General features: G+C 40.2%; 1 protein-coding gene across 5 annotated transcripts in view; it reads left to right on the plus strand.

Annotated features, from left to right (window-relative positions):
• The first annotated feature begins 287 nt into the window (after positions 1–287).
• The window catches only part of TANC1 (tetratricopeptide repeat, ankyrin repeat and coiled-coil containing 1), a 95,366-nt gene continuing 68,288 nt past the window's right edge, over positions 288–27,365 (plus strand). For 3 of the 5 annotated variants that reach the window (XM_080398667.1, XM_080398669.1, XM_080398668.1), the window contains exons 1-2: positions 288–424; positions 24,629–24,703. In XM_080398667.1, the coding sequence (XP_080254793.1) occupies positions 24,643–24,703 (61 nt within the window). In that variant the 5' untranslated portion in view covers positions 288–424; positions 24,629–24,642. The remainder of the gene's footprint in view (positions 425–24,628; positions 24,704–27,365) is intronic. The other 2 variants (XM_080398671.1, XM_080398670.1) reach the window with 2 other exon arrangements.

Genomic DNA, 27,365 nt, shown 5'->3' on the forward strand with positions numbered 1-27,365 from the left:
CCAGACCCCGCTTCGCAGAGCCCGGGCAGCTGAGGAGATTTTAGCTCGTGCCGGGCAGGGTTGTCTGGCGGTGGAACGCGGGCCTGCGGAGGGCCGCGGCGCCGCCACCAGGCCGCGGGGGGCAGGCTCCGTCCGGCCGCCGTCGCTCCCCTCGCCGCCGCCCAGCTCCGCCGCGAGACCGGGGCTCGGAGCGCGGGCACGGTGCCCCGCTGAGGCAGCCGCGGGAGCGGCCCCGCTCCGCCCCGCCCCGCCCCGCCGAGCCGGTCCTGCGGAGGGGTGGCCGTGGGGGTGCGCAGGGCGGGGACTGCTGCCGCCCGCTCCCAGTGAGCTCATCCCGCCGACGCGCCTGCCTGGCGGCGGAGGAGCCCTGTCTGGGCCGCGCCGCAGGAGCCCCTGGGCGAGGGGCAGGGCCCCGCGGGCGGAGGTAAGCCCTCCCTCCCTGCCCGCGCTCCGCCGGTGCGCGCCCCGCGGCCGGCCGGTCCGGAGGGCTGCGCGGGGGCTCGGCGGGAGCGGGGGCGCGAGTGAAACTTTCTGGCCGAGGAGCGTGTTACGGGCATGTCGGGCTGCGGCGGCCGCGCCCGGCAGACACGGGGCGCGGGCCGAGGCGGCCGGCGGGGTGGCGGGGCCGAGGCGGGGCCGCTCCCGGGCCGGGGCTGGGGCCGGCGGGGGGCGCCCGGGGCTGGGGGGGGGCCCCGGGGCGGGCTGGGGGAGGTGCCGGCAGGGGCGAGGCCTGGGGCCGTGATTTCCGCCTCCCCTGCGCATACTTTCCCGTTTCTGTGACTGGCGCAGCGTTCGTTCTTCGATTGGTAGTGGTGCTGGGCGGGGGAATCTCGCTTTCAGGAAAACTTGATTTCTTTGTGGTTACTTCTTTTTGCTAGTAATGCGCGAAGAAGACCTTGCTAAGAAGGGGCGCCGCGGTTGTGCCACGTGTGGTGCGGCACCGGGGCTGCGGGAGCGGTGCGTTCCGCCGGCCGGTGCCCCCGCCGCGTGCCGGGCAGGGCTGGGGGCGGGGGGTGTTGGATGGATGCTGATGCAGTTCGCTGTTTGCATTTCCCGGCTGGAAGCGGTGGTGTGGGGGCACGTGCGTATCTATTGGCAATGACCTTGTTTTGACGACTAAAAGAGAAGGTCCTGCCCGTGCAATTCGGTGGTGCCTGCTGCGATCTCAAAGAATAAAACGATTACTTGATTTGTCTCTTAATACGCGAGTTACTAATAATCTGTCGTAACTGTGTAGTTCATAACATGATTTCTTAGCAGTGTTACTTCAACTATCTGTTTGCCCTAGCCCCATAATGCATATTTACTGGACAGAGAGCAAACTGGGTTCTATATGTTTTTAAAAACAGAATGTAACTGGAGATGCCTTCCTGTGAGGATGAGCCTCTGGGGGTAAAAGGGGGGTTTAGATCAGCATCGGTGTGATACTGTGTGGGTCCCCTCACCCCTGTTCTCTGCTTTGTACCCACCTCATTCCCCCTCTCTGTGGCCATGTGAAAGTGGCACTCGGTCTGCTCTACTTCAGAGGCTGTGCTGTCTGATGAAGCAAACGCTGCATTACCATTTGGAAGACTAACAGCTGGGGATGTGAGAGGTTTGCTTTGGGCTTCCGTGGTCAAACAGTTTGCAAGTGGTGTGCTGCTTTAGAGTATGTTAAATGTTTTATTCATCCAGGCTACTTCAGAGTTTTGCAGGATTATACAGTTACACGTGGAAGTCCTATGTTAGCTCCTATTTTTTTTAGCTTTTGCTTACAAATGGTCCGATGCTTATAAAATTAAAAATATTAGGGAACAAGGGAAATAAATGTGATACCTTGGATCCTACAGAATTTCCTTCTGCTGTAGTGTGACATGCAGCTGGCAAAAATGAATCTTTCCCATTTGTTCTGATCTGATGGTTAAGTGCTGGAAGAACAGTATTGTGTTATTAAATAACACTAGTAAGCAACGTAAGCACAAATCCAATTTATTTTTGCTGTTGCTAGGTGTATTTAGAGCTTCATTGACATGGATGCTCTAAAGTGCTGGTTGTCTTGCTTTCTCGGCTTAGCTAACCATTGGAATGCCCAATGCTGCTGAATTATGTCTGCTTTAGAGCCAAAACATATTTGGTTCATGGCCAAAGTTGCTCAGCTTCCCATAACAGTCTGTAGGAAAAAGACATTTCGTGGGTCTAACCACAGTCCTGAAGTTGATCCCATAGCAACTTCCGAGTATATACTTTTGAAGACAGCTAAGCAGCCTTAGCAGAGGTGTTCTGTTTTTCTTTAGCTGAACCTTTCTTTGAAGATGAAAGATTAATCAGCAAGCCTTCAGACTCTTGTGTGTGTAAGAACATTAGCCTGATCTGTTGGTTATTTGTGATGATACCCATAAACATCTGTAAGTTGAAATTTATATTACTGGTTTTAAAATCAAGATTTTTCTGTAGAGATGCTGTTTTGACTAAAAATTGGCATTTCAAACTCTACCGGGAGCTAGGTCTTCATGTTTTTGAGAAGAACAGAGAAAGGTCTGGTTTGGGTTTTGTGTCTGGGTAAGGTCTGAGAAAACCAGCTAGTTTCATGTCTTTTGGTTGCTTTCAGCTCCCAAGACTTAACATGGAGGTTGGAGAATTTGTTTATTACTAAGTGGTGGCAGTGGAAAAAGAAAAAAGCATATAGTCTAACAAATGTATAAGGCCTTATTTTTTTAAAACTATGTTTGTATATAGGAGGCACCACTGTTAGAAAACTGACTTCTGAATAATAAGTAAGGCATTATAACACTAAACTGAAACAACACCCCGAAGCAAGCACTGAAACAGTCCATGATCCTTACTGCATTTAGTTTTGTATCTAACCCTAGTCTGAAAAGTGTCTTTTTTTTAAAAAAAAAAAAAAAAAAAAGAAAGAAAAAACCTTTATTTTGGTGGAGCCTTAAACTCTCTGATCTTGTCCTGAAGGGAAGTAAATAAAAGGATCAGTTGCTTATTAATACAAACTATCTATTGTGCGGCCCAATATTGATGGGTCTGCTTCCAATGATATCTCTTACTACCTCTTACAACCTTAGTTGTTTAGTATGAGTGATTAAATCCTTCAGTGTTCATTGTATTTAGGAAATGTGTAAAGGTATTTCAGCATTCTCACTCCATTAGATTATTTACCCAAGTAGAAAATACACTGTAGTGATCATGGGATGCTCTCTATTCTGTATGTAGCTTCACCGTATACCTTTAAGAGTCTAGTGCAGTGTACCTTTCCTGCTTACTTAGGATGGAGACAATTTTAAGTACGGAAAGTCTGAACCAGAACACAGATTTTCTGCCATTCAGTTTTGTGCTGCAGCAAAGTAGCATGCCTTTGATTTCCTTATCATAGCTAAAATGTCCTGTTGCTTCCCACCCCCTGTCTTTCAACTTCATAGAGAGACTAATCCTACAGGGTTTGCTTTGTAGTTATTTCAGGTTTCTGTGCTGTATAGGCGATACATCACTGCATAGACTTCTGTTGCATCCGTTCTTGTCACTCCTGCATCTTGAAATACACGCATTGTAGTTTATGTCAATGTAATTACTTTAACTTTCTAAAGTCCTGTTTCTCTTGCCATATTTCAGGAATTCTGGTTTTGTTTCCTCCCCTCCACTCGGTGAGAGGAGGCCTATTAAGCTTTAGGCTTAATCTGTAAAGGCACGTTGGTACTGGATTGTTAAACTCAGCAGTATCTTAAATTCAGTGCTTGGCTTCTCTGTATAACGTGAGGAGAGGCTCCTGTGCCTGAGTAACATTCGTAGGAGTCTGGAAGCAGAAGGACAGGTAACCAAAAGGCTCTATTAGAGTGATTTCTCCATTGTGTGTCTGGGAGTAGTTATTTCCTGAGGTAGTGCCATCTCCAGTTCAGTATTTCACTTATTTTCTTTTCTGTTCTTGATCTGGAATAATAATTTCTGATGAGGGTGCCAATTTGAAAACAGAAGTTCCACTAGCTTGTTGGATGAAGTGCTTTGTGGATCAGCCAGCTTGCCAGGGTTTGAAGTGTCTCCTCGTGTAGGATGTCAGTTCTTAAGTGTTCAGAGAACAGTTTGCTGCTTTTCATAGACTATATAACGCTTTCAGCTTGAGAATCTCACAGGGTCTTAAACAGGGGTTAGTTCAGTGATAGCAGTAAATGAGTTCTTTGCATAGCCACTAGCAGAAATGTAAATGTCTTTGAGGTCAAATCAAGAGCAGCTTTTGGGATCTTGGTGTTCTGTTGAAGTTGGTGGCAATGCTCATCAATTACTGCACATTTGACCTTTTTCTGCAAATACTGTGTGTCAACAGCTCTAGTGTTTGCATGGTGAGTTACTTGGTGAAGCACTGCTTTGTGAAGTACTTCTCAGGTACTTCTGCAATCCAGATGACCAAAATAATTTTGGAAATGGGGCTGATCTTGAAGTCCTCTAGTGCTTCCTCATGTGCCTTGCACATGCCTGGTAGCGTTCAGCTGTATCTAGATGTGTATGAAATTAGAAAACTAGATGCAGCTTAGAGTTCTAGTGATCTTAAATATTGTAACCACGGAAGGTACAAAGGTACAGATAAGTATTGTGAATCTGTGCATTTTTTTTTTATTAGCTGCCTTAAATTCACACAGTTGCTTTCAAATTAGAACTTGTGAATTCTCAGTAAATGCAGATTTCCATGTTTTAGATTTCTAAAATACAGACTGGTGTTAAAAGAGAAAAAACTCCATAGCTTCATCTGCAGTCTCATTTCGGTCCGCAGGAGAATTTCCCCTTCTATTAGCCATCCAAGTATTATTCAGATTTAAGACTTTTTTTTTTTTTTTTTTTAAAGATGCATTGTATTCCAGCATAGTGAGATTTATCCTACCGAAGAAAAGCATGCAAGGTGAATGTATGCCATGTAGTGCGTGGTGTGGCAAGTGAAATAGTTGTACTGATGGTGTAGGAGCACCTGCGTGTGTGGTCTCAAGAAGGAGCCACACTGATAAATGCACCTTGGGATAGCAGTGGTGTGTGAACATGAAAGTTCCTAGTAGCCTGAACATTGAACTGCCTTCAGGTCAAGTTGCTTCTTACCCTTTCCCTTCTACCGGCATATTCCCCCTATCTTGCTCAGCCAAATGTGTTGGTTAGTTCAAGAATTAGCATGTTTGTAACAATGTCTGAAGACTTCATAAGGAGTCTTCTTGGCTTAATCCAAGCTACTGCTGTGGTTAGTCTTCTAGTTCAGATGGCGAAGCACGCTTGGCCATGTTGGGGAGCCTTGGCTTCTGGTTGAACTTCTGACTTCCTCTGTAAGGGTTGCTCACTTTTACATACGTTTATTGAATTAGCAACTGTTACTAGTGCTTGTGTTATCTGTATCTAGCGGCATGAAAAGTGCAATTTCAAAAACGTGTAGGGTGAAGAAGTGAGGGGCTGCTACTTGTTTGCTGCATGTTTCATATATTTGGTAATTAACAGCTTGAAAAACAAAGGTGCCTGTAAAATGTTTGCTGCATTGCATTGAAGTTGCTTAGTGTGGGTTGGGTTTTTTGTTTGGTTTTTGGTTTGTTGTTTTGGCTTTTTTTTTTTTTTTTTTTTTTTTAAGACTCAGTCTTAGTCCTGGTTAAATTTAGATGCAGCAGGAGAGAAGCTGGAACTTGTTAGCAACACAGGAAACGCCCTGAAAGAAAGTTTTTGATGTGTATGTTTGTGTGTAAAAGTGAACTCTGCAGCTATATGGCTGGAGTTAGACTGTGGGGAGCTCTGTTTAGAACAGTTTTGCATCTTTAAATGCTTTATTAGGTTCTGGTGGAACTTTGCTGCCATGTGCTTAGAATTAATTATTAAATATCTATGACTTGTTAAAAGCCAGTAAGTTTAAGTAAAATTCAGAGCTATTGCACTTAAAATAGCTAAGGTGTTTAATTGCTGAAAAGACAGACTCCAGATGGAAAGACAGATTCCAGATTAAACTGCTTCAGCTTTATTTCACCTAGAAAAACATTAGAATTTGAGTAGTGTGAAGATGATTGTGCTTTTCTTTCAGTCATTTACAGTGAAACTAATCCATTTCTTTCTTAACCCATGTCCTTTCCTTAGAATCTGTATTTCTCACCATATTTAACAAGTTAGGATTTGAACAATGTACAAGTAGGAATAAATGGAAGCAAAATTTGACCTTTGATTTTTGAAACTTGAATGAGATGGAAGTTGCTGGAGAGTTTAATGTGTGGGTTGTTTTTAGTTCAGGCTTGGTTTTTTTGCCCTTTTTTTTTTTTTTTTTCTGATGTTACTGGTTTTGAACAAGAATGATAAACCACAAAATATTCTTTATATGAATTTTGGAGGGAGGCTGTTTCTGTGTTTTACACCAGAAACACCTTTGAGTTGAGTTGATTATACGGTTAATATACTTCAAGGTCTGTCTGTTTACACTGGGTTAAATTCCTACCAAGGTCAGAAAGGGATTTTTTTGTGTTAGTAAGGACTGAGTTCTCGGATTTTTGTACAATATTTGCCAGAAACTGGAAATTTGAAGAAAAAAGGGAGAGATATTACTGTCAGGAAACTTAAACATGGTTTTGCTATGACAAAATAAAATTTTCAGCACTTCCCAACTACTGATACAGAATCTTTGTTTGTATGCAAGAATTACTTTGAAAACTTCAAGAGACAATGAAAAGACATCAGGGGAACACTTTCCTTTATTCTCCGATAAGTCACACTTGGTAGAGGTAGAATGGATTGTAGGAACATTGTGCCTTATAGCATGGCACACCAAACTAGTGTACAGTTTCAGAATTCATGTGTATATTTAAAACTATGAGAATACAGAGCTGGTGTGTATAGAGTTTTTTTTGTTCCGTAAGCTATTTTTTGTTCCATTGTGGTATGTTACTGCATGTATTTTCTGTAAGTTTGCAGTAAGTCAATCAATGAGTGATGGGAACGCTTTTTATGAAGTTTTGCACTCCTTCAGAGGTACTAGGCATATTTTGAAAGTTTGTGGAAAATAAAAATCTAATTATTGGTGGGGTTTTTTTTGGGGTTGGTGTTTCCCCACCGCCCACCCCCCCCCCGATCAAAAATGCTGTGCTTTGTCTTTAAAAGACGCTATGGAAAGAAGGACAAAACTGCCATGCTAGAGTTCAAAGCTTTGTAAAAGTCTACACCAGAGGAATATACTGAATGGTTTCTTACAAAGGACTTTTTTCTTTTTCTCCCCTCACCATCCCATGCCTGTGAAGAGGATTCCTCCAAGGCTTTTGCATCCTCTGCAGCAGTGTGTACCACCAGAGTTGTGTCTTGGATCACACTAGGGAAATGAGCTTCTTGAGAGAGCTCATTTTATTAGTAAAGTGTTCCAAAAATTTGCATAACTGGCAGCTTGAGAAATCTGATTCTGTCACTCAGTCTGGTAGAAGCAAGATTCTTTTCTTCCTATTTTCATCATGTCTGCTAATAGGAAAAACAAATGCTCTTCTTAGTGAGCCTTGCCTGAGGTTCCATTCTTCAGTTCTAAGTTTTCCCCAGGAGAAAAATTGAATTTGGTTTCTTTGCAGTTTTTCTTTTGTTAGCATGTTTTTGAGCTAAGTGAGTTCTTGTTGGTGTTACGTCTATCTCTTCATAAATCAGTGAACTCGGCTCATTTGATTTACATTGAACTTGCAAGCATCCCATTAACAGGTTAAGGTGGGGCAGTATATACTGTCTTGGCAAACTTGTAAAGATTTACACAGACCTGAGATTTTAATGAATAATTAATTTTTTTGAAGGGTACAAGTTTGTATTCCACTACTAGCTAAATTCTGGTTGTGAGGTTTTAATTTATTTGGTTGATTGGTTGGCTTTTTTGGACGCTTGCCTGTGGAGGGAATGCTTTCTGGTATCTGAATTAGTGGCTTTAATGGTGCTTGGCTGTTTAATTACTGAAAGCAATAGGACAACTGTAAAATTTTAATAAATATGGGCTTGCCAGGTATTTCGTATTTTTGGTAAGAGCATGTAAGATCTTGTCTCCATTGGGGAGTTATTACAGAATGAAGCAGGGTGTGAATGTGAAGCACTCTTCCCCTTGTATAGACAAGCCTTTACTTTTTCTTCAAGAGCAAACTCTGGGATCTTCCATGTATGTTCTTGTCCCTAGTTTGAGCTCTGTAGTGGCCTTGCAGCTGATGAGGAATGATACCTAATGCATGTGTCTAGTTCACTTGAGTAATCTCATTGATTTCCGTGGTCTATTTGTGTAAAGCGAGCACACACATGCTGGGGGATTGGGGGGCTTGTTTGTAAGCCCGTTGTGGTAGTTACTGCCCGACATAAACTTTTAGAGCTTATTTTAATGCTGTGACAGGGTTTCTTGATGCTACCGTATTGTACATTAAAATGAAAAGTGCTTAAAGGAAAAAGCAATTGGAAGAATATGGATATTGAGTGTTTCCTTGTAGTTTACATGGTAGAAGAATGCCTGAGTCTTGTCCATAAAATACCATAGTCAAGTAATTAAAAGCAGGTTTACATTTCACAAGAGTCAGACAAAGATAGCATCCCAGGATCTGAGATGGGAAATAGGGAAGAGTAATATTTCTGCTTTTCCACATTCCTACGGGTGAGATTTCAGCAGACAGTTGATCCAATCTAACCATTTGTTGTGGTTCACAGGAGTGGTTTTCTTTCCTTCTGTACCTGCCATGAGATCCTGCTTTTTTTCCTGTGTCATCTCTGTTGCTTATCTGACTCTGCAGTGCAGATCAGTGAACACACATAAAACTCCTCAGAGCTGGCACATATAAAGCTGTAAAGACTCGCCTGTTCTGACCTGGAGCAAACTGGGTTTTGCTCCTCTTAAGTGAAATGGAAATAAGACTGCTGTCCTCCCTGCAGGCTGTTATGAGCTGAGGTATGTTTTGAGATGCTCAGAGGAAGAACAGGCAGTATGTACAGATGCCTAAGACACATTCTGATTCATGTACATTCTAGGTTATGTAACTTAAATGTCTAGTCTCTAGGCAGCCTCAAGAACGTTAATGTTAAATTCCTAAGTTTGCTAATTTATTTAATCCACTTAGATTGCTGCTCTATACCCTTCTGAGTTCGGTGGGGTTTTTTTGGTGTGTGTGTAATTGTGCTAATGTATCCCGGACAAAGATAAAAGTCCTGGTATGTTTGAGCTTTGTGTTCCTGCTTACTTCTGTGGTTTAGGGTCACTTAGGAGTTGTATCTTGCTCCCTTTTTTGGTTGTTTTTTTCTTTTCTTTTTGGATGTATTTGTTAACAGATCCATTTAGGCAGTTGCATTCTCTGAAGGAAATAACTGTCTGCATTGCATTTTTAATACAGGTTTCCAAGATTTTTTTTGTATGACTTGCCCTACTTGAGCAGGGGAGCTGCACCAGCTGACCTCCAGAGGTCCCTTTCAACCTCAGCCATTCTGTTACTTTACTCAAACTCTTAATGAGTGTGATTACTTTTTGACATCATGGGTATTTCAGGCTGTTGTTGCAGATGCACCACTCTACCTCTAGCAACTGAAGCAAGAAGATAGATACCCTAATGAAGAAAGTATCAACGTCAATTTGAAACCAGATTAATATCTTTCAAAAGTTGCATTAAAACCTCAGAAATGCTTACTTCATAACAGAAATGTTCATTTTTAGGCCTGTGAAGCAGGAGGTATATAATGTGTCCTTTGTATACAGAGTTTGGATGGAGCTCTGCATTTGATTTCTGGCAAAAGTGAGTTGCTGTGATTCCCAGCCGTTTCAAGGTCAGATATTTTATGTTTAGGGATTGTAGAAAACATACTGTCCCAGAATTTCTAGGGCTAGCTGACATGACGGGGAGTGGTGGAATTAAGACAAGAACATGCACCTGTATTGGACATAGATGTCTAAAATAGAGACCTGTAGTGATAGGAGAAAATTACTAGTGAAGTAGGAGAGAGACCATTTTTGCTTTTTGAAAGGGAGGAAAGTTGCATGAAAAAGCAGACAATAAAATCCTGAAACTTGGTAAGATGGATGAAGAATACAAGAGACGTGGAACTAGATACGACAAGAAACTGAAGTAGAAAAAAAGCTTTGAGTTTTATCAGCACGATCTTACCGTCATTCAAGGAAATACAGCTGTCTAAATTAGTGTGACCTTTCTTTAATAAAAAATAATCTCGGACATACTGGATTCATTGGAAACTTGGAAAGTAACTGTGATAATGAAACCCCCACCTTTTTAGTGTTCTGGACATAATACTGACTTGGACAGCTTTGTTTTGTCTGTTGCTAGATTTATCGAGGGGATCTTGTGTTGCCATCGTTGGTCAGGGACAGTTAAGCTACAGGGTGGCGCGTCCTCACCTCCTGCACAGCGGAGCCGTGCTCAGGGTAGCCCTGGGCCAGAGCAGCGTGGTTACTGTGGCTGGCACAGTCCTGCCTGGGGGCTGCAGCATGCGGTTACACCGACACGGCTGCTGCCTTGCCGTTGCTGCGCTTGGATGGTGATGATGGTACTTGACAATGCTGTTGACAGCTTTGCTGGTAGTTTCCTTAATGTGCCAGTAGAAGTGTCCAGGAGCAGACCTGGCTTTGGATTCAGTACAGGAGTGACAGTTAAACAGCTGGCAGGTAAAGAGAAACGGTGATGTACCAGTGTATTGATGTACCAGAAACTGAGGGAACTGTATTACTGCTTCCTCCACCTGTGGATTCATTTCAGTGTTGTTTTCAAAGGTCAGATTCCTGAGTAGAGTGACTGTCAACTATCTCAAATTTTTTTTCCCCTCTTCTGAGGTATCTTCTTAGCGTCTGCGGTGGTCTGCCCTGCTGAATTACCTGCAATCAGAGACAGGGCTGAAGACTCTGAAAGGAAGCAAGCTGTGGGGCGATGACTTTGGCAGACAATGTACAGTGCAAGTATATATCAGCATGCTGTAAATTCAGCAGTATTTTCAATGATCCCCTTTCCTGTTGTTGCATAGAGTAATTCTGTGAGGAAAATCATCCATGCTTGCTAGGAATTTGCTTTTCAGTGGGTGAAAGAAATGGTGGGAGAAGCCTTCAGTTCTGTACACTAAGCATATATTTTCATGTTAAGTCCTACAATATTTCCCTTGAGTTATATGCATCTGCTATTCAAACCCTGCCAGGTTTCACTAATGCCTGCTTTGGTTCGGTATCAAATGATGTTTTCATTTAGCATTTGGAGGAAATTTTCTGAAAGGATCATCAGTTAGTCTGTTAAAGTCTTAGGAATGCAGTGATTTTCTTTTTTTTCCCCCATATATGAAGCAGTATCACAGTCAGACTAGTTAGGGTAGATGCAGCAGGTGATGTTTTAGGTATACAAAAACATCCCTTTTTAAAAAATGTGACTGAAGACAGTTGTGCTGCATATTTATAGGTAGTATGGTGGTAGAATGGTCTCATTTTGAGGTGCAGCAAAGTTTCTTCAGATCTGGACCTGCCTAATGTTATTTTTCCTTTGTTCATGTTTTGATTTGCTGGTTTGCTATGTGTAGCTTTGCAGACAAAAGCAACAAATATGGAAATTATCATGTTTGTTGGACCACATGCTAGTTTAATATGGCCAGGAAAGACCTGTGGTGTTAGAGCACTTTGAAGTAACTTTTTTTTTTTAATATTGCCTAGAGTACTGTTTTTAGAGCTGCCTTAGCTTACCAATGCACTCCACTGAAATTCTTAAGACTTTACTCATTTTGGTCAGGTCTGATTTTGGAAAAGTTTGTGATTCTTTTTCTTTTTTTAATATTGAGGCTGATAAGAGCTCGGTTGGTGTTCTTTGGACTGAAAAGGAATGAAAATGGCTGCTTTGCAGGATCTGAGTTACAAATACACAACTTAAGTCTGAAGACCAGACTCCATGCAGGCACATAACTGGAGAGGTTTATATAGGACTCTTTTATATGTAGTTTCTCATCTGCGGTATTTGGCAAGTTGAAAGTAAAACTTAACTTTATCCCCTTTGCTGTTGGTTTAGCCTGATGTTTCCTTCTAATAAAGTATTTTATGATATTAAATCCCTTTATATGGGATAACTTCTTTCCATTGAAGTTAGGGTGGTTGAAATAAATAGTAATTTATTTGTTTCTCTATGTGAGCTGTAGCCTAGAAGCCACAGTAAACAAGCGGATGGATGATGGTTTGCCTGTCTCAGCTGCAGTAGTTAATTTGCTAAGCTTATGGATTTTAGCGATAGTATGTCTAGGAAGGTTAAGTCATTAGCATTCAACCTTACTGGGTGGACCTTACAATCTTCTCAGTAGTAACATGCGGGAAATGTAGCCCTTGGCTACTTGCCTGTCGTGTGCCTGGAGAGCTTCTCCATCGTTTGAGGGGAGTTTGAATTGAAATGGTATGAGTTAAACAAAACTGAGTTTTGGGTGTGCCAGTTCTGTCCTGGATTATGACAGACAAATTTTGTGTATGCTATCTGATGAGGAAGAACTGACCATCTTAAAAGAATGTCCTGTACCAGAAGCTGATAATAATTCAACTGTTGTGATGTCATTTTGCTGGCTGATAAATGAAATATGGTCTTTCTCCTCTATGGAGGAGAATATAACAATTGCATGCACAGCTGGAGGAGACAGTCATGTGAATTTTAAAGCATAATGAATGCAATATGCCAGGTAGTGTTTCTGATCATCTGGCAGGATTATGTTGCCATACAGACATGAAGTGAACTGTCATTGGGCTCAGAATTTTCATGTGGTGCAGACATCACTTTCATGTGCTGAGGACATCACTCCTGACACTGTAGGAGAAAATATATATTTCCCTTTGCTGCAGCACAAAGAAGAGAGGATCCCTGATCAGAAGAAGGCATTGCAGCCCTTTGAAAATCCTGCCCAAAATTAATACAGATGTGATGTGTGGCCAGTCAGTTTGATACTGTTGTATGGAGTTTGTAGCCTGTCCTGTAGTAATAGATCTTTTGCAAAGTAGGTATTCTGGCTATTGCTTCTCTTAATGCTAAAAATATTTGTTATATCTAGATTGATTTCTTCTGCTTCTTCCCCTACTTAACTTTCTAGACTGTGGTGATTCCTTAATAGTACATGTAGTTTAACAGGAGCAGAAAAATCTTGCTTAAATACAAATTGCAAAGACTAACCCATACAGGATGCCTGTTGAACGTTTTTTTTTAGAAATGGGGGAATCCACAAATGTTGTAATAGATATACTGGAAACTGCGTGATTCCTGAATAGCCCAGAGATCCAGTCTGTTAAAATACTGAGGTCAGTTAATGTAGATAGAGATGTGCTACCTGTCCTCATTTTTACCTTGCTAGATCAATCCTGTCTTCAGTTTTGTGGGTCATGAAACAATGTCTGGAATTGCAGCAGTGAGGAAGGAGGAAGCAGGTTTAGACTGATGTTGAGTGGTGGGCTGAAGTAGAATGGTCTTGCCCACTAAGTTGTTTGAACTGCAGCCTGTATAATGTGAGATGGATGCACTTAGCATTGAGTTTACTTTTGGGTGTTGGACGTGAATGGTGGTGTTATTTTACAAGCAGTGTGTTTAAATTCATCTGGAAATTAGGACGTATAGGATGTATCTAGGACAGCTGAGAAATGGGAGACTCATTTTATTTCTGTACTCATCTTGTATGCTTTCTGGGGAGGATGGTGCTGTTGTAACCTAAGCATACAACTATTCAGTAAAGTAAGACTTCATTACTATGAGTTGGGTCAGGATTTTGGTTAGCATGATTTTTGCCTTCCTTTCATTTTCTGTATGCTAGTGAAGCTGAAATGACAGTTTCCGACCTAGTTTTTGTCTAGTTTTAGGCTCTTGAATTTTTTTGGTGACATTGTTTGCAGGGTGTCACTTCTGCTGGCTGGAAAGCGATGAGTTTTCTTGCCTAGTGCTTTGACACTTTCATAATCAGTGTTAAAGCAGGAAGTTTGTCACTCTTTCTGTGTTTAACATGGGAAGATGGAAAGAGATAGGATGAAAGTGGCTGTTACGATAAAGGCACGGATAAAACATACCTATGGTTGTATTTTGTTTTCCTTTGCTCCCTCCTGCCTCCATGCAAATTATGTCTGTGATGTCCACTGGTTCCTAGAGATTGCTGGCTGGGATGCCTATAGTGGTGTTTCCTCAGGACTCTTTAAGCCTCCTGACCTTATTTAATTCTAGAATGCCTTTCTAAATAGTGACCTCCCACTTAGAGGAGGGCCAACTTTTTTTTTTTTTTTTTAACCTTTTTATGTCAAGAGTATTGCTGAGGACAAGTAGCAAGCAGTCTTCTGCTTACCCACCCTGCATTATTCTGCTCTTGCCACCCCCACCCCCCTTCTTCTTGCGCTTGAAGCAAAAAAAATGTTTTGTGGTATAATCTATGTACACCGATCCCTGTCTTTCAAAGCTGGTGGAGAGGAAAGATCATTCATTGATTTTAGAAATCAAAGGCAGTGGAATAATAGAGGGTACTTTACTGCTGTGATACCTAAAGATAAAATTGAAGGGAGAAAGCAGCCTTAGTGAGAGTGGAGATAGGCTAAATGAGATGAGACTGGGAGAACACAGTGGATCTTTTGATCCTTTGAAGAATTTGATCATGTCTTGTAAATGACAGGAACTAGAGGGGTGAGGTTCAGAAAGAAATCTAAACAGCAAGGATAAATCTGATAAATTCAGTAGGGGTGAGAAGCAGGGTGTTTTGCTGGTTTGTTTTGGGGGGTATTGTTTGGTTTTGGCTTGTGTTTTTTTGTGGTTTTTTTTAAGTCATAAGTGATGAAAGGGGAAGCTCTGTAGAAAATGGCAGAAGGCTATGGTCTTGGCATTTTCTCTGGAGAGACTCAGCAGAATGGGAAGAGAAAGGAAAAAATAAATTTGTCTACATTTCATCTGTGGTTGGATATTTTTCATGTGAGAATCAGCTGTGAATCCTTAAAATTTTATGGCTCCTCTGTTGTCAGCTGCTGCTCTCTTTCCCTAGTGTAAACAGGCAAATGACTCAACTGATGATTCTTCATCCGCACCGTTGCTGAATCATTCAGGTTGGTTCAGAGAGGGGCTTATGGCCTTTGAAGTTAATGTTTCTGACTTGTGGGCACTCTTCTGCTTCTGTGCAAGATCAGTTTCTTCAGCACTTCAGGGTAGTAGTAACAAGTAGCTGGGAACAGTAATCTTTCAAACTGATAAACAGTAATTTCTGCAGTATCTGACACCTGACAAAGAGGTTTTGGACAGAAGTCAGGTAAAGAGACCATCTTTTCCCCTGTATTGGCAGCCCTTGGAGACAGTGGCCAAAATAATCAGCATAGCAGAAAACTGGGTGATTGCAGTATAGAATAGGTATATCTGTGACATCTGGGAAGTCAAATCTAGAACCAGACTGGTGGGAAAAATGCTACTGCAAAAGCACATTCTAATAGCTAACATGATAATGAGGTTTTTCTCACGTCCTCATCTTTCACCTCTTTAATTGTATTTTAATAATCCTTCAGGGCATAACTCCGCTCTTTAGAAGTGAGCAGCAAATTGGAAACAGTGATGTTCTTTTGCTGTCTCCTATTAAATTGATGCATAGCTTTCAGGGGTGTCAGATGAGAGTGAGGGGGATGTGGAGTATCTCATAGGTAAGATTAGTAATAATTAGGTTATTGAGTGAGCAACAAACAAAACATACAGTATAGCTTGTCAATTTTGTGTCTGTATTGATCATCCTGTTTAGGGTATTGCAGAAAAATATTTCAGTAATAGCTGTTTAACTTAAGTGGGTTTGTTTAGATTTGGCTAAATACAGCCCATTGGAAATGTCAGATATGCCGTTTACTTTTTTACTGTATGAAATCAGTAAAAACCTTTTTTGTGTGTACCTGTTTTATCATTTTCATTCATGCATTTCAATGATCAAATAGATCTCATCAGAATTTGTACCTTAAAGTAATAAATACTGTTCTCTTGTTTTCACATGTTTTTGTTCGTTCTTGAACTAGGAGTCTCTTAGATCTGGGAACATGCTCTGAGTTTATTATAAAATGTTAGATATTGATGACTCAAAATGTAGTGATTTTAAAGGATTTTTTTAAAATTACAGTCCTGCTTTCTGTTACACCAGTAACAGCTTGCTGCTTTAAGGGTTGTGGTGGTTGTTTTCCTCTTGTTTGAAAAATGTAGTTAAGCTAAAGGAATTTGAATTTTCCAGAAAAGGGAAATGTTGAAACTATTCTACGTGTAAACAATGGAATTCTTAATGTATTTAAAAGCACTGAAAGCAGTTGTGACTAAATGAGGTTTTCTGCAAACCTTTGGCCCGAATCTTGGGATATTTACAAAACAGAAAATGCACTTTTAAAAATACGGCTTTTTTTGAAATACATGTTTATTGAGTTCTACACTTTCCACCCTTTATTTCTTTGCAAATATATGCTAACTGTTTTTCAGAATTTAAATATGGAGAGACTGAAAAACACAACTTTGGAAAGCAGGTAAATATGGAGTTCGCAGGCATTAGTTCAGGTGGTTACATACCTTGCAGGATCAGTTTATTTGACCTCTGCAGAAGTGGTGAACTCTTGTGGATAAATCTTTGAAAATAACCCACTCTGATAGGTAAGGTGGATAAAGTATGCATGCTGCAGACCTTTGAGGAAGGTGGAACAAAAGTTAGAAATGTGAACAAAAGCTGTGAATCATCTTGTTATTGATGTTAGTATCTGTCCATAGTAGCTGTATGGGGAAAATACTCTCATGCAAGGACATTTCTGAGTTTCAAGGGAGACTTAACTGGAAGAGTGAAAATGTGGAGAGCGGTTTCTTTTCTTTCTGCTTTTCAAAGGGGGTTCCCTAGGAAATACTTAACTTGTATTAAGATTAGGAATGAAGTAAACTGTTGTGTATGTCTGTGCTCCCAACTCTTCCTAACATTTGTGTTTTATAAACTTGGTCTTGTTTCAGAGTCCCTCGTTTATAAAAAAGCTGATCGTACCAATTCTAAAGCCAGGGACTTTCCACCATTTCCCTTCATGCTGTGAGTGTGAAGCAATTGTATGAAATGTTTTATATCTAAGACAAACAGTTGAACTGGTGTGAGGCCAGCACCCATTTTAAAATGTATTTGACATGAGATGGGGTGGGGGATCCAGTTTTGTAAGCAGCTAATGTGAACTTTAATTGCATAAGTAAAAGTGTGTCCAGGTTTTTTTCTTCTTATGTGACATTATTAATATCAACCATTGTATAACAAATCCACATCTGGTATCTGTTTTGGAAATGGAAATTATAAAGTTTAAAAAATACCTTCCAATCTTAACCCCCCCCAACAAAACAAACAAAAACCCACACATTAAACAACCAAACAAGTGGGTTCAGGGCAGAACTCAAAAATTGGAGCCACAAAAATTTAGAATGAATTTGTTCATCAAACCAAAACAATTGCAGTAGCTGAAGGTGCTTCTGAAATCTAAGTGAATGATTTTATTTAAACTTAGTTATGGAGAAAGAGGAAATGCAATGTGCTTAGAAGAGACAAGATGCCAGCATTACTGGAAAATGCCCTATTGATGCAAATATCTTTAAAACAAAATGAAATCCAATATCCCATGTCTGTTTCAAGGGATGAGGATATATAAATGTGTACAGTATTGCTGTTTGATTTGATCGGTTGTCTTGGAAGAGTGGGAGATGGATATGAAGAAATTTGTTACCTAAAGCTGAAATGCTTTTTTATATATGTCAGAAAGCTTTGTGATATGAACAAATAAGTTCGGATTTTTTTAGATAATATTTAGTTCATTTGTAATAGGTACTTCTAAGCTGTAGTACTTTGTTCATTTCCTAAGTGGTTCAGTTACACACCTTTGTGGAATTTGAATGATGTTGTAAAGTAACCAAGTTGTTGGCTTTAGAATTATTTAAGATGGCAGTTTAATTGTCTTTGGTTCCTTTTAATTGATCTCTTATTGCCCCCTACGGATATCCTAAGAATAGCAATGACACATACTGTAAAATTTCAGTTCTCTATCAAGCCTCTCTGTTCTGGTTAATCAAAAACTTCAGTTTGTAATGTCTGCAAAATAAGAAGAAAATTAAGTATACTGGGTGGGTTTTCAGGTGTGTGGTTTGTTTGTTGTGTGGTTTTTGTTAATGCCACTCTGTTCTAGCTATGTACGTAGTATATCATTCTCAGATCTTGAAGTTCCTTAACAGCTCCAGATCTTACCATTGGATAATGCAGATTTTTTTATCATGGTGTATGTTTTTTGTATGGAAAAGAAAAACAAATATTTTAAACTAAAAAGCAGAGTGTAAGAAATACTTTGGGACTTTTCTTTGTTTTAGCTTTGGAGGTTATCTGGGTGCTTGACTATGTATTCAGAAAAAGTGCTTAGAGTTGTTTTTCTTTCCCTTTGGAATCTGGTAATTAGAATTTTTAGATCTTGTAGTACTGGGAGGCATATGCCATTTGAACACGAACAATCTAAGGCTGAGTTAGAATGCACTTTCTGCTACACTGCAGCTGGCTCCAGAATGTTTTTATTCTGGTCCATGCCATGAGGTTTTTTTCAGAGGCAGCAAGCGTCCTCTTGGTAGCCCCTTGAGCGGGTAATTTACTGCCTCTGCAAGAATTTTGATCCAATGTGGGTTTTGCTGGAGAAGGGGAACACACTTGAACCAACCTACGAGATTTACAGCTGCATTTCCTGCTATTCCCATCACATTCCCTCAGTATGTTAGATACATTTCAAGGCATTTCTCTTGTTTTGAATGTGCGTGGGGGGTTATCCCTTAAAGCAGCATGTGCAGTATATTGGGCTAAGGGATAGGTAGACTCAAAGGGAGTAGTGTACTGTAAATGGTATGACGTGAAATGCACACAGCCTGTGTGGTCAGTGGCACAGAGTCTGGTTGAAGTCCAGTAACTAGTGGTGTACCCCAGGGGTCAGTACAGAATCTGATCCCGCTGAACATTGACATTAATCACAGAATCATAGAATGGTTGAGGTTGGAAGGGACCTCTGGAGGTCACCTTGTCGAGCCTGCTCAAAAAGTGTCACCTACAGCCAGTTGCCCAGGACTGTGTTCAGATGGCTCTTGAGTACTTCCAAGGAGGGAGACTCCATACCCTGCCTGGGCAAGCTGTGCTAGTGCTTGGTCGCCCTCACTGCAAGAAAGATTTCCTGATGTTCAGAGGGAACCTCTTGTGTTTCAGTTCTTGTGCCTATTGCCTCTTTATCCATTGGGTTCCTCTTTGCATCCAGTATTTTTTCCACTCACTTTTTTTAAAGCTTACATTTCTTCTCTCTCTGATTGATACAAAAGGCTTCTTCTAGCTGCGCACCTGTTCAAGATCCTGTAAATGTTGTGTTTTATTATTACTGTACTTTTCTTAAGAAAAGATCCAGTTCTCTTGCAACAGTATCCTTGTCTTTGCGTGCAGTAGGCTTCCCCTCTGACGATCAGCTCTGTGAAGCTAAACTCTTTCATAATTACTCTCTTGTATTTTTGGTTCTGGTTGCATCACACCACTAAGCTGTGTCACTTTTGGAAAAAAAAAAAAAATTGCATACAGTGGTGTCTACAGGGCAGAGCTATGTGAGACACGCTCAGTGAACTTCAGCAAATTTGCTTCCGTGTGCAGCTGAATTTTAATTAGTGGCTGTTGTTCTGCAGGACTTGAGAGATTTAAAAATGCTTGTAAGTAAAATTTATCATACAACATACCAGCCATATAGACCACTGCGTAATTTTAGAGGAAGCATTAATGTTGCAAAGCCATGCAGAAGTTAGGGAATACCAAATTAAGAATGTCTCTGCAGCTCCAATTAGGCTTCCCATTCTTCTACATGTGTGCTGTCCAATCATTATATGATTGAACACTTTCCTTCACTGAATGCTCTAACTGTGAACCTGTGAATGACTGCTAGTAATATTAAAAGCTACGATACCCTTGAGTATGATTACCTCAAATGTAATGTACTAAAATGAGCTGAGAAAATCTTCATTTTAAGGAACTGTCTAATTACATTTAAAAATGGGTTCCAAAGAAAGTAAGACCTTCAAATTGTAATATTAAGGTGAAATTGATATATCCAGGTTTCTGGAACAAAACACCAGTGCCTGAATATGAAGCACAGTCAGTGTTAGTTCCAAACTCATACATGAACCGGTATCTTACAGTGTGAAGTGGCCAGAAGTATTTGGGAGCAGTCAGAACAGTTGTTTTCAGATATTTTTTTTTTTTTAAGGGTTTTGTGCTAAAATTGAGAAGATCCTTTTTAAAACGATGATAAGAACATGGGAAAGAGGACAATGGAGCTGGAGTCTTGATTTTTGCCACAAGAAATAACAACGCAGACTTGTAAGAGTTTGGCTGATAGGTATGAGCTGTGTACCACAGCTGTCTTGTAGCAGTACCGTTTGTTACACAGTTGCGTGATTCAGAAAACATCCAAGAAGCCTGGTCTTTGAGCAAAGAACACGCACTACAGCACTTTGAATTACACTGTACAGCCCAAGTACCTGCAGCGCACGCTGGGTGTGCATGTTCTTGCAGCCATTGCAGCCTGCGTGATGGGAGCAAGGAGGAAGCTGTTCTGGAAGAATACTTAATAAACTTCAGAGGTGATTCGTTCAGCTTTTGGGAAAAATACATTTAAGGTGTTTGAGGAGCCTTTTACCTCTGTGCATCACAATGGTCTTGTGGTAGAGCCAGGAAGAGAATGCAGCCTTCCTGGGCCCCGGTTGGCATGCTGTAGGCAAAGGAGGCTTCAGTTGCTTTGGGGCATCCTTTGCACCAGATGAGTGGACAGGACGTGCTAACATAATTAAAGTTTCAAGCACAATTTGTGCACAAAAGAAGCACAAATTTGGATTGCATGGTCCAGTTTTTTAAATTTCTAATTTCCTAACTCTTAAATGCTTGTCCTCACAGTTTTGACATGATTTCTGTATGCATAAGCCTCTTTTGTTTAATCTGCAAATTTTAATCTTGTGCTCTTATAATAGTAATATTTTTAAATACCTCTTTTTTCGTACCTAATAAAGACCAATATTTTATAGAGATAGAGGAAAGGTAGCTGTCTGTAATATTGGAATATCTCTAATAAATCAAATAATGCTTTTATACATAAATTTAATGTAAAGTCACTCTTCATACCTGTTTCAAACTGTCAAAGAGAATTGTTAGGTTCTTGATTTGTTAATACTTTTCAAAGGAGGATTTGATTTCCAAAAATAGAAAGTGTTCACATGAGTCCAAAAAACCCAGACTGTATTTAATAAAAAATTAAATAAATTCTTCCTCATGCATTAAATTTCTGTAAGAAATGCCAGTTGTTAAAAGACAGGAAAGCTACTGAAATCCTCAGTTTGTGCCCTTTTTGAAGTATCTTTTTCCTTTTTATGTATGATTTTGTAACTGCTATTTGATAACTAGTTGCAGCTTTCTCTGAACCTTCTTGTAGCCTGTGTATTCCTCTTGGCTGAGATATGACACCACAGAAAACAGGTGTGGGAAGGGCTTTCAGAAGGTGGTTTAGTACACCATCCAGCTTACGGATCTGATCCATCTGAAAGATTTCCATTATTAAACACCTGATAGAGTTGGAAGAAAAGTAAGCTTTAAAGTTTACAATCTCTTTTCATGCCTGAAGCAGAAACTTCGGAGGTTTAGGGCTTGTCTTAAAGTTTTTGTTTTGTTTTTGTCCCCATCCAGTGATGCTGTGTCATGCAAATGAAATATGTCGGCTTGTCTGGATGGTTCATCCTTGGCCTAACAGGTTTTACTCCAGCCATAACCAGCTGTGTGGAGGTGGTTTTTTTGCCCTTGCAGATGTCTGTTTTGGAGATAAATATTCCACTCTTCCCTTATGGGCAAGCAGTTTTCCTGTAGCTTGTTGTCCACACTACTAGGAGGTTTTCTCTTGGTGTTTAAATTTTGTCTGCTGCGAAGCAGACTGATACTGCTTTTTCTATCAAGAGTTGCTATGTAGGACAGATCACTCCCTTTTGTGTAACAGTCATAAAATATAAAACGGGCTACTGTAGCTAGGTCTCCTCAAGTCTCCTGCTTTTAAAAATAAACAGCCCTTTTCAGTCTCTCAAGTTGCAGTGCCTAGACTGCTGATCTCTGGCATCGCCTTCTCCATTCCCTTCACCTGGTCCAGATCTGAATTCTGGTGCTAACAGTGGGATGTAGGTGCCTCTGGAGGCCACCCTGGTACCAGGTAGAGTGGAATGATGACTTTCTTTGTTTTAAAGGCAGTGTTGGTCTTTGTTCAGCTTAAGGGGTTAGGTTTCTCCTATCATCAGATGCACTGTTGCCAGCTGACTATGTCTTGAGTCTCTCAGGGAGTTGATTCTTCCTTTTTCCTATCAGTGTACCCGAGGACATGACTTGTCTTTTTTCCTTATTACTTTTTGTGAAAGCTGTTGTGTAAGGGAGGAGCACTTCTCCCTTCTTTGCAAAGCTAGAAGGCATGAGGAGAAAGGGGAAATGGTTAGGGAACACACATGATGAGTGAGAGTAGAGATACACACAGTACTTGGCTGCCTTTCTCATCCTCCTGATAAGTGGCTGTTGGGGAACATGTAGTACATGGTATTTCAGAGGAAGTAATTGGGGCTGCAGTTAAATTTTGGTTCAGATTGTTCCATTTTAAACTTATTTTTCTAGTTTTCAGTGCTGTTAATCTCAGAAGATCCTTTGCTGTTACGGATTGTCTTAGTATCTAGCTAGCTTATCCAGACAAGCAAGGAAGGGAGTGTTTCCTCCACGTTGCATGTAGGTTTTCCTTGTCATGATCTTGTGGTTAACTTTAGGAGATATTTTCTCATTTTCAGAAAAATGAAGCATTGTTCAGGGAGTGTCATTAACCATGTTCTTTCAGTCCAGCATTTTCTACATTGCTGGTCAGATGTGTTGAAAGCTGGCGTCATAACCTTTGCCTGTAGAATATGATTGATACTGAGACACTGATGCTATAAGCACATAGAGTGTATGTTTTAAAAAAAAACCTGCTTCATTCTTCCCAGTTGGCATTCAGTATTTTGATATAGTATAGTGATGCTTATTCTCAGAATTTTGTTTGTGGTTTGTGTTCCATAAATAATTTGCTTCCTTTTAGTTTATTTAATTTTTAAGTTAGCTGATCAGATTTTGGGGATGTTCTTACGGGCTTTTTAAATTATTTTGTTTTAATGCTGAAACTGGAGAGGGCTGCTTAGTTTACATTCTTTGGGAAATGCCTGAAAATACTTCAGAACTTGTTTTACTCTTGCAGTTTGCACAGACATAGTATTAGCAGCATGTCTTACACACACACCCACACCCCCCGTGCAATTCTTGGCAGATACTCTGCCCAAGATGCAGAGCACAGAAGATACTGTGTTTACTATCTGCTAGTCCTACGATGTGTGATAGTAAGGAGTGTAACTCACAGTACAGCTTGCTGGAGAGATGTTACCCTGCCACATGAAAAACAGCCGTTTGTGTGCACAGCTGTACCTGTGTGGAACTGAGCCAGGGATTTGTGCAGCGAATATAACACAGACTCTGGAAACCTTCCAGTTTTCTAATTAGTATTAGTTCTGTGTGCTTCAGGGTATTCATGGAAGCTTAAGAACTCTGTTGTGCTGATTTTTCTTTTTTCTACTTTATTTCATAAAAACAAAAGTGAACTGTCTGAAGAGCCCATGTGTTTTGGATGGAAGAATTTTGCTTTTCCTGTTGATTTCATGTGGGTTTTATGGCAATCCCTTAAATAAAACAGCATAGTCAGGTTTCTTTTTTCTTCTTGTTGCATATCCTGGGTTGCAAGTATTCTAAGGTGAGATCTCTTTGGAATTTTTCAATAGAGAAAACAAATGAAATCAGAATTTATAGGTGCTCTAGAAAGGTTTTTGAGAAAGAAGTGCTCTTCATAATTCCTTTCATTCTATTTTCCTTGCTTTGTAACTGAAGACAGTTATCTTAAACAAGTGTCTTCCAGGTTTACATCCCAGATACACTTTTCTTATGGTTAGTAATCCTCTGAAATCTGCAGCTTGAAGTTGATTGTTAAACTGAAGGTGAGGAAGGCAGAAGTGCGTGTGCTCACAGGCATGGGTATGTGGGCTCATAGCCATGTACATTGCAGTGCAGTGATTTAGGGAATTTGTTTAGCTTTCTTTGTGTTGGTCAGCAGAGTGTTGCGTATGGGTAAAGACTGGCTGCATGGTGGTACCATGTGCTGTTGTCACCCATGTGTTTGATGCTCCTGCAGTTTGAGTCTCCAGCTGACAGCTGGTTTCTAGCATGTCACCTGCTCCCCCAGCTATGCTGATAAACTCTGGTCCGAAGTTAGACGTTTATTCTGTTTTATTTTCCCAAAGTGTATTACAGTACTTTACAGGGGCTTAGCCTTATAACCTTAATTATATGTGGAATGTGGAGAATGCTGTATTATTTTTCTGTGTAAGACAGTGAACTCTTAATTGCTTAGTAAAAGTATTAAAACATTCCTTGTGCATCAGGACTTTGTTTAACCAAGCTGTGTTGTAAAAAAATAAATGTAACTACCAAAAAGTTTCTTCTGATTACCTCACTTTTATTTCTATTGATCCTATCTTTATTTTGTTCAGATTTGTGTGAATGGACATTATTAATGCTGCATTTGTTTTTGTTTCTTTCTGTTATCCTTTAGGAGGAACATTTAAAATGTTAAAGGCAGTTTTAAAAAAGAGCCGAGAGGGTGGAAAAGGGAACAAGAAAGACTCAGGTATGAATATTAATAAAATATTTTATAATGTAGTTGAGTTGTGCATTATAAATTTGCAGCAATTAAATTTGTTCTGTTGCAGCAGTGATGCCCCATCTTACAGGCATCGCGTGATTCCTGGTGCTGATGGCAGGGAGGTCTGTGGGCCATAGTTCCTCCCCTGGTGTGGCCGGGCTGCTTACGTGCAGGCCATGAGTTGCAGGTCTGGTGAAGCCTCGTGGAAGGTGTATCCAGTGCACTTGTACCTGAATCGCTGCTGGGAAGGACAGAGGAGAGCAGCTTGCTCTTGGTTCTTACCATAGAAATACCAAGAGCTGTCTGTGTATTGTCCTGCCAGCTTCAACGTGGCCCAGGGCCAGAGGTTCAGAACCTGGAACTACAGAAATACTTTTAAAAGTACTTACACAATTAGATTATAGGGGGGGGGGAATTATTTGTTATGGGCAATAGAATTTTTATTATTCATGTATTTAGAAAAAAAGTATTGACAAATAAATCTAGTGCAGTGTTTTTAAGTTGGTTATCAAACCTCTATCATGTTCTAGTCTTTGCTTTAACTACAGAGATTTCTGAAGGTGAAATTAATCATAAAAAAATTTTATTTAAAAGAAAAAAAAAAAAAGCTTGCTTTACTATTAACCACATATTTAGTAGGCCACTACTTACCTGTGTTGCCTTTCAGGAGAAGGGGTAACTAAGATTTCTGCCATTTTCAAGGGCAGAGAAGGACCTGCAATGCCTGTTGATAAGGAGTAATAATTATAGAAGGACAGGTGGTGGTGGTGGAGTGTTAAACCTGCTTGCTTTGTGAAGGCCATGCTGCAGTGACTAGAAAGCTAATGGACCTGAGTGACACTTTTTCATCACAGTTAAATTTTTTGCTTCAAACTTTTAATGTAGACTGATACATCTGATTTTCTGATTAGTTAGATCCGAAATTATCTGTAAGAGTGAATTTCTGCATTTTGGCGACACAAATTTATTACTCTCGGAATAAAAAAAAAAAGTAAATCCAAATATTCCTTTAATGTAATAAGTACAGAATGTAATACAGACTACCATGTTCACATTTGTCAGAACCTTTAAAACAGTGCAGTCATATTTTCTTTGATGAGCAAGTTATACATATATTGCATTGCAGCTTTTAAAACTATACTGAGTCCTATGGGGGGAGGGTATTTTAAGTGTTCTGTTTCAAAAAGCAGTTCTGTGTTCATCTGGCAGGTAATGTGTTCTTCAGGAAATTCTTGTGGTCTTCTGAAGTTCACACTGTACCACGATTTCTTTCTAAGTGACTGAATGATGAGAGCTATCCTGAAAAGAAAAAACATTGACACTAGATCAAAGATGCATAGAAGTGATTGCAGAGCAAGACAAAAGGCATCCTGTTGATTTTGTGTGTACTGCTGACTTTAAGTTACCAGCTGGAGCTGTTTAAACATAGTGGCCTAAAGATTCCTGTGGTGAGGCCTTCATTGGTACATTTTTCTTTAAAATACTAGATGGAAATTGGTTTAAGCTCAAAAGGAAAATCAGGCTGTTTTGAACGGAGCTTTGACCAGGCTTTGATTAAAATCTGGAGCTTGAAAAGCCTTTTTCCTTTAGGTCAGAAAACACATTTTTTTTATTTTAGGAACTCATCATGTCTGTCTGGATTGATGTATGCAAAAGAAAGGGTTTTCTCCATTTGTTTTTACAATTACAGTGCTGCTGTATTTCTGAACACCAAGGGAAATGTTGGAGTGTGGGAGTTTTTTTGGTTTCATTTTTGGTTTGTGTTTTTTGTTTTGTTTTTTAAGCAAAGCTCTAGAGTTTCATGTGTGAATTGAATGTTACGAAAACCAAGTACTGGGAAAAAAATCTGTGAATAATGCCTGGTTGGTAAAAGCTAGAGTAAGGAGGAGTGCACATAATGGTTTTTAAAATGAAGTGATTAATTTATACAGTGGATTCCAGAGATTTTGGCTTACTTTGTATTTGAAAATGTTGTGGAAAGTTTGAAAAGAAATGTGTGCATTCCGTGCTTTGTTACATCCAGGACTTCCTGCAAAGTTGTTTAGTTTAGTTTTAGTGCAGTTTAATAGTTTTTCTTCTGTTCCAAAGGACCTTCCAATTCTTTCAGCTGTAAGACATTTCTCAGCTTTTAGAGAAGACGTGAGGCAAGGCAAAACCCACCAGTCTTTGTAGAGCTTGTTTTTTGCTTTCTCCCCTCCCTGGTCCTTAAATTCCGAACAATGAGAAATGGAATTTTTTTTAATTGTAGAGTTGTTCCATTTCATGGCCCTTCAGGTGCTTAATAACAACAACAGCACCTAAAATTTACTACTCTCTAAAGAACTATGAAGAGAGTGAAAATGTGTGCTAACAATGGAAGCTGACTTGAGAGACAGTTAACATGGAAACATCCATCTTTCCAGCTACCATTTAAGAAAGTAATGCAATAGTAAATTTAGATGCTTCTCGCAGCTTTGTGGACACATAGATTTGATTTTTTTGCTGATAAAGTTTTGAAAAAGTTGTCAGGATTTTCAGAGCTTCAGAATGTAGTAGGAAGTAGATGGGAAAGTACAGCTCAATAGTGCCAAGCTGAACCCAATTAGGAAGACTTCTGTGACCTTTTTTCCAATATATACCCGGTTTAGAAATAGTGCTGAACATCTAG

Source organism: Falco punctatus (assembly GCF_963210335.1).
Source record: "Falco punctatus genome assembly, chromosome: 8".
NCBI lineage: Eukaryota > Metazoa > Chordata > Aves > Falconiformes > Falconidae > Falco > Falco punctatus.